The sequence below is a fragment of the Passer montanus genome, unplaced genomic scaffold, assembly GCF_014805655.1.
Source record: "Passer montanus isolate IOZ18808 unplaced genomic scaffold, ASM1480565v1 scaffold63, whole genome shotgun sequence".
NCBI classification, from domain to species: domain Eukaryota; kingdom Metazoa; phylum Chordata; class Aves; order Passeriformes; family Passeridae; genus Passer; species Passer montanus.
This window is the reverse complement of record NW_024371371.1, coordinates 3,223,805-3,231,168: the sequence shown is the minus strand read 5'-3', so window position 1 is coordinate 3,231,168 and position 7,364 is coordinate 3,223,805. Positions and strand designations below refer to the sequence as shown.

At 43.7% G+C, this 7,364-nt stretch overlaps 1 protein-coding gene across 1 annotated transcript; it reads right to left on the bottom strand.

Annotated features, from left to right (window-relative positions):
- Positions 1–926: 926 nt before the first annotated feature.
- Positions 927–4,231, bottom strand: LOC120511223 (G-protein coupled receptor 55-like). The gene is made up of 3 exons (XM_039727992.1): positions 4,141–4,231; positions 3,023–3,301; positions 927–2,359 (listed from the first exon to the last, which is right to left on the bottom strand). The coding sequence occupies exon 3, from the start codon at positions 2,356–2,358 to the stop codon at positions 1,429–1,431; it is 930 nt and encodes a 309-aa protein (XP_039583926.1). The 5' UTR covers position 2,359; positions 3,023–3,301; positions 4,141–4,231; the 3' UTR covers positions 927–1,428.
- Positions 4,232–7,364: the final 3,133 nt, after the last annotated feature.

The following is a 7,364-nucleotide window of genomic DNA, read 5'->3' as shown; positions in this document are numbered from 1 at the left end:
TACATAGATTCACTCAAAAACATTCCCTTTGACAGACTGGAGCCCCCCCATGTAAATCTCCAGCTCAGGGGAGAAATCAGTACACAGTTTGTGCATTATCCTTGTCAAAACTGTGTAGAAAAGAGACAGTTCAAAGGCTGGGATTAGTGTCCCTGCCTCAAAGAGGTACTGCAAGGATCCAGCTCAGCAGGAATATGAGAACTCTTTGGCTTTGATTGCCAAATCAGCCTCATCCCTCAGGAAGGTGGCAGCTGATGGCTGCAGACAGCAGTGGGGGTGGCCCAGAGCACTGGGCTGCCTCTCTGCAGGCTGAATGCTCCTTGTCTTTGGGTTTATCTGTGCCTGTGAGCGCTGATAAGTAACTGACTGGCATGTCAGGCTCTTGCTGCTTGATTATTTTTTATTGCCTTGTTTGCTTGGGGAATGGGAGCGCTTAGCTTGCTCTGAGGTCCAAAAGGTTGCTTTCCCCCAGGGTTCTGTGTGTTTCTGGCTACTGCTTTAGGGATCAGGGCTGCTCTTATCTTATCCCCCCATAAGGTGGGGGTGGTTCCTTCAGGTTCATGTGTTTGCCACTGCATTGGACATGGGGATTTTATTTCATGCTCTTGTTTGGTTTGGCTCTGTTCATGAAACTGTGTTTGTAACCAAGCAGGAAGGAACAGATGTGAAAAGCCTGCAAGTAGGAGAGGAGCTGGTGAGGAGGCCTGGAACTGGGGGAGTCAATTAATGTGTGCTGTGTGGGGATTGGAGCCAGTGGCAGCATTAGTTAGATGTGTGATGAGCTCTCACAACAGCTGTCACTAAAACAACTGCTGCACCTTGAAGTCCAGCAGTGGAGGAATGATGTGGAGGTCTTGCTATAACCATGTGAACCTAAAGCTGTCTTTGCATTTAGAGTTACAATCATTATTTTCTTTTTTAAATAGCATGTGCAAATCTAAACCCGACAGGCACATGTGTATGAGGACAAGCATACATGACCAGGACAGGGGAGGCAACAGAATTTAGGCTGAAGCTTTTTACCATAACTTTAGGTCTTTGTTTCTCGACAGACCAAGCCTGTAGTGACTAAAGTTTCAAGGAAGGTTTACAAGTACAGTGTGGACAGGGAAGCTAAAATATGCTACCACATACAAGTGAACATTTTTTTCTTTTCGAAGTAAAGAAGAATCACATCCAAAGAAATATGCATCATTATTCAAATGAATAATTAAATATCTTTTTACACATAAATAATAACAGGAAACATTATGGAAAGAAATAAAAAAAGTTAGGAAGTCTCCTGGAAATGGACTTAGTTCTGGTTTTTAGGAAATATTTTCAGCTGTAACTATTTAAAACAAACTGCTTAGGCAAGTTCAGAACCCTGTACTTTCCACAAAAGCCTCTCCACACATCATCCCAAGCAATGAACATGCAGTACATAAATCAAGGCTTTTGCGTGGCTCTTTTTTCACTGTTTTGCAATGGGTCTTCCAAGGACTCCTTTAAAACAAAATAATAGCACACCCCATCGAGACAGCAGTTCAGGTTTGCCCAGCAAAGGGTGACCTGCACAGTGTCTCGTAGCACTTGTTGAAAACTGATGTGGATGATGTTGTTCTTCACCAAAAAGTACATGAAGTACGCCACGTGGTAAGGTGTGAAACACACCAGGAAGGCGAGCAGGTTTGTCACCACGATCCTCTCTGCTCTGCTGCTGTGTGTTTGGGGGTTGTCTGGGTTTCTGTGCCTTCTCAGGCACCGGACAGTTTGGGCAGTGCAGAATGTCATGGCTGCCATGCTGCCGAAGAAGATGATCTCCAGGGTGCCTAACAGGCCTGCGTTCTCCCACGTGCTCTTGGAGAAGTTATGGAAGCAGGACGAGATGTTGTGGCCCTTTCCATGCAGCTGGAAAGTAGAGAGTGTCCCCACAGAGGTGCCCAGGCAGATGAGAGCACAGACCATGGCAGCTTTCTTGATGGACCTGAGGGTGAGGGCTGCGAAGGGGTAGCGGATAGCGATGTAGCGGTCCACGCAGATGCACAGGGAGATGAGGATGCTGCCGTACATGTTCACAAAGTAAAGACTCTCCAAGGTGGAGCAAAACACAGACCCCAAGTTCCAGTTGTCCTGAAGGTGGTAGGAAATTATTTTAAAAGGAAGAGTAAACAACAGCAAAGTATCCAGGAATATAAGGGCTATCATGTAGATTGTAGATTCTGATAGCTTTTTAACCTTAAAAAAAAGGAATGACAGAGCCATTATGTTGAACAGCAATCCCAGGATAAAAGTGGGGGTGTACACGATGAGCTGGAACAGTTCCACAGCAGCACTGATATTGCCCTTGCCATGGGTGTCATTCATATCTCCAGGCATGCTGGAAGAGAAGAAAATCACCACAAGGAGGGATGAAGATCATGTAGAAGACATAGAACAAAGGCTAATGAGGTTTCTATGTGTCCACAGCTTTGGAAATACTTTTTTGCCCTCTTGGACTGCTATGTGCTGAATTGCAGCTCCTGGTAGCATGGAGCTGCTCAGTGCCAGTGATTTTGGGGCAAGGTTGTACCTCAAGGGGCGATGGGGCTTTCTGGTGCCCACCCTCCCTTGCACTGTCAGCTGTAACCCCAGACTGTGCTGTCCTGTAATTCCGGCTGGGCAGAGTACAACTGCACCATCCCCTTGGAGAGATTCAATCTCCCTGCAGAACCAAGGTAGCAGACCCTGATTTTAGGGGTTCTTGGATCATGAGGGTGGAAACAATTATCTGGATCCTGTTTCCTGCATCAAGCTATCACATGAGATCTCAGGGAGCCAAGAACATAAGGGCCCCCCACATCTATTAATGGCAAGATCCCATGCGTTCACTGCCATCCTGCACCCTCTCCCACCACCCAGGGCAAAGAGGGACTGTGAGTACCCCTGGCCCTTCTAAAAGCTGTCTGAAAGCTGCAGGCAGAAAGCTTCCAATGGGCTATTTCTGGCAGAGGTTAAGTCTTTGGTAGAAAGATGAGATTTTGCCTAAATCAGTCAGACTTACCACAACAGAGACAGGGGGTACAGGAAACATGCAGCTGGATTCGCCTCTGCAAAGAGGGGACTGAAGGAGTCAGGCAGGCACCCTTTGAGCTGAGCTGGGGTCACGAAGTAATTATCTTCTTCAGAGGAAGGGTTCTGGCTTGATCCTGCCCTCAGACTCTCCTGATAAGGACTAGGAAGGTGCTCATTGGTTTCTGCAGGGCTGTAGTCACTTAAAAATGCAAACGGCCAGCAATACCAGGTCCTTTCCTCCAGCCAGTTCCATGATAGCAAATGGAACCTGTAAATAAAGTCTGTCAGAGATCTTTCTGTCAGCACCCAGAAATTAATGTCTCCTGCTGTTCTCTAGTTTTTACTTCAAAGCAGTGTCTTTCCTACATGAGTTGCTGATTTTGATGTTATTCCATTTTAGATTTGCCAACTCTTTGTCAACTGAGCAGTCAAAGTTTCTGTCCTGCAGATCAAGTCACCCCTCTGAGTATTTCACAGGTAAACTCTCCCTCCCTGTGGTTTGAGAGATTAAGATTAAGATCAGCAAAAAAGGAAATTTAGTTCTTTGCTCCTTAAAGACACAGTAATAGCAGGTAAGTGAGACTCTCTAAGTTACTGGTTTAGACAGAAGTAAGAAAAGCAGCATGAAGCACTGTGAGTCTGATGCTGGGAGGGAGCCCATTACTGAGAGCCAAAGGAAGGAAAAATTAATTAAGGAATTTCTGAAAAGTAATAAATACTGACAAAATTCTTTACTTCAATGCCTCTGTAGGAGATTTCATTACTACTTTCCTCTTTCTTCAGTCTTGTTTTTAATTTGTTTGATAGTGTGTCTAAGAAATTCTGGGTCTAAAGAAATAGAATTTCAGCTTCTCACCAAGACGTTTAACTAAGAAAATTCTCACTAGATTAAAAGATGTTTCAGATTAGGATCTGTTGTGCAGATTTATTAAAAAAATAAATGGAAAAAATATTATATAAAGCATAAATGCAAGGGGAAGTTTTGTTCAGTCATTAAAAAGTTAGCTATGCTATGAGCAATGCAAGTTATGTAAAATATAATTTGTTTTTGGCTCTCGTGACAAAAAGAAAGCTTTTAAGGCAAGGTTTTCTTATTTGTCATCTTACCTTTGGCTGCCTCGTACTGTGGTTGTTGACTTTTTCTCCTTCTCAGCTTGTAGAATTCTGCAATCTTGTGTTTTCTTTTAAGGCAGCAGAGTGAGCTGCATGCAAAGCAGCTGCTGGTCAGAATGTCAGAAAGCACCAAGTGCTGCTGCTTTTTGTTCCATCACAGATTTCCATGACAGCATGGGCCTCCCCACGCCTGTCTGCATGCAGGCTCTGTGTACACAGAGTCACACAGCTCATTTAAGGATGTAAATCTGCGGCACTCACACCTCTGAGTCACCCTTTAAAACCAGGTTCTGATAACGGAAAGAAATCTGGCTCTACAGACCTCTGTTTGTTTTTTCTTTGTTTGCCTTTTTTTTTCTTTTTTGTGGCTTTTTTGGTGTTGGGGTTTTTTGTGGGTTTTTTGGTCGGTTGTTGGTTGGTTTTTTTGTTGGTATTGTTTTTTGTTTTCCTCCAATAAAGGATTTTATTGGTGGTACACAGCATCCACAGGTAGAGTGTTAGTTGTCAAAATGTGCTTTGAGCTAAATCCTGACATTGTTTCCCTTACTTTTCATGATATCAGAAAGAAGAGATTGCTGCTTTTCAGTGGTGATCTGGTATGTTCACTTCAGCTTGGTGTTTCAAAAGAGTCAAGGGTTACTCTCACATCTGTTTATACTCCTAGGGAGCAGGGAATGTAGAGAGTGTCAGGTGATGATTTGGTTCAGGTAGAAAGGGGAAAAACGTGGGGTTTTTGGCTGTTTTACTGCGTGTTTGCCTGTGTTCTTTCCAAAAAGGGAAGGAAATGCCACAGACGTAGTTTTGCTTGGTGTTCTGCATGCTCCTTACATTTCAAAACTGAGGATTATATTGGCTAAATTAAAAGTGTGCAGCTGTGAAAGATATGGGGGATAGGAGATGAGAGAAGAAAGAGTCCCTTGGGGTTTCCCCAGGGTATTTTAGTTGAAATTACTCTATTTAAGGGAAAAAAGGCAACACCACCAAAGGAAAAAACCAATCCAAGTTTGAATGAATAGCACCATATCTCGTTTGTCAGCCAGGCTGCACTTGTGAGTATCCTGGGTGGTCTTGTGACCGTGGCTGTGCTTTGGATGTGAACAAAACCCAGCACAGGCACCAGCACCGTGAAGAGATCCCTGGGGCTGGGATGTGCTCACTTTGGCAGCACAGACACCAAAATTCAACACCTGCTGAATTCTGTTTCGTAATGATAGGAAGAGGTGATATTGAAGGATTAAAAAGTGATGTTGGTGAATGGTTGTTATGAGTTAATTATTTTTGTGGTAATTTTTTTTGTATTTCTTGTTTAAAATTTAAAAAGAAGGATTGCGAGGTTTTGTTTTTATGGTTTGTATTTATATTGAAAATTAAGTGAGTTTTTGGCTTTTTTGTTTTGTGGGAGGTTTTTGGGTTTTTTGTTTGTTTTAGGATATTTGTGTTATGTTTCCATAGGTGTATTATTTTAGTTAAATTTTTTATTTGTTGTTATTTAGGGTTTTATTGGAAAATGTTTTTTTGGTAGGTGATTAGGTAGAGAGGGTTTACAATTTGGTTGTGTTTGGAAATGTGTATTTTTTAGAAGTTTATGATGTTTAGGAAAGTTTGTGAGTTTTTTTTGTTTTTGTTGGTTAATGGAGGTATTTTTGTAATTTTGATGATGTGGGGATTTGATGTTTGTTTTGTTATTTATTTTTAGGAATTGGGTTTTTTAATTTTGGATTTTAGGGGTTTTAATTTTTTTTTTTATTTTGGGTGTTTTTAGGAATTAGGTTTTTTAATTTTGGGGTTTTTTGATAGTGAAAAATTTTGATTGGTTTTTAGGAGAATTTGGATGATTTTTTAAAAATACTTTCATTGTGGTTTTTTACACAATGATGTTATTGATATATTGTAGATGTTTTGGAGTTTGGTTTTTTTTTTAGGGTAGTTTGGATTATGTGGTGGAGTTTCTTCAGTATATGTTGTTTCTTGTTCCTCTTCATCAGCTAGACCAAAGTTTTCATTTTTAGCTTAGTGCTCCCCTGCTCCTGCCCTGCTCTGGGGTTTGCAGATGCCAGTTCTGAAAGTGTCACCAACGCTGACGGCAGGGGCTCTCTCTTCCCACTCGAGGTTTTCCCCTCACATGCTCGGTGTTTTTTCCTCTGTCTCATTTCCTCCTGACCCTCATGTTCTGAGCACTGCCCGCCTTGCTGGAGGCTGTCCCCAGCCAGGTGTCCTGGGCAAGGTGTCCCCTGGCTGCACAGAGCCCTGAGGCTCCACATCTGGAGAGAGGCGCTGTGGGAAAGGCAGGATGAGCACAGCAGTGGCAGGGGTACTTCAGCCACCTCAGTGAGTGATCTGCTTTTCCCCAGCAGCATCCTTGTGAGTTCTTCAGGGAAATGTGGCCAGGAAGGTGTCGGGGTCGGCTGTCACTTGTCTCTGCCCCAGCACAGGAAAAGGTGGTTCTGGGCAGGCCGCGCTTTGGAGAAGGAGTCTGGACTCTTGCTTTTGGTCTTCAGTTGAGTTGATTGTTCCTTATCTACAAAGTTTTTCTGTCTGTCCAGCTGAGGTCTGATCAGCAGGACAGCCAAGGGCACTCTCTCCTGCCCACGGGGCGGTTGTCTCTTTTATAGTGAAAACTACGTATTAGATATTTACCTTCAATTTCCAATACTTTTCACCCTTGCTGGCAGGTGCACCTTCACCATGAACCAATCCACACATGCCAACATCATCCTGAACATGGATGCCAAGGAGAAGAAAGAAGAAGGACAGGGCACGCCCAAATCCCTCCATCTTAGAACCCCTGACCCCCATGTACAAGATTCAAAACCCCCCTGTACAGTGCTCTAAAATTTTTCCCTTCACCCTGTGATTGCTACTACTATGCTACTTAAACTTTTGTGCCTGTAATTCTTCATATAAGGTTGGCAATTTGCTCCATGAATTAAGATCGAATTTCCAGGTGTCTTTGGCTTCCTGCCAGGGTGTCCGAGCCCCTGCCAGGGCTGTGAGACATCCAGGGCATCCAGAGAGATGTCCTGGGTTCCGACAGGAAGGCATGGACAGGGGTACCAACACACCTGGGACAAGGTGTGAAGGCTGCTCTCCCTTCCAGTGGAATGGATGGAAAGGTGTGGTGCTGAGGGCTGATGGAGAGGGTAACGTGAATCCCAGTGAGCAGCACAACGGAAAGGCTGGCACAGCCCAGGAAGGGCTCCCACAGTGTTCATTACTTG

What these genes read in the sequence shown, in the direction of transcription:
- LOC120511223 (XM_039727992.1), bottom strand. Translation starts at nt 2,358, where the DNA reads ATGCCTGGAGATATGAATGACACCCATGGCAAGGGCAATATCAGTGCT.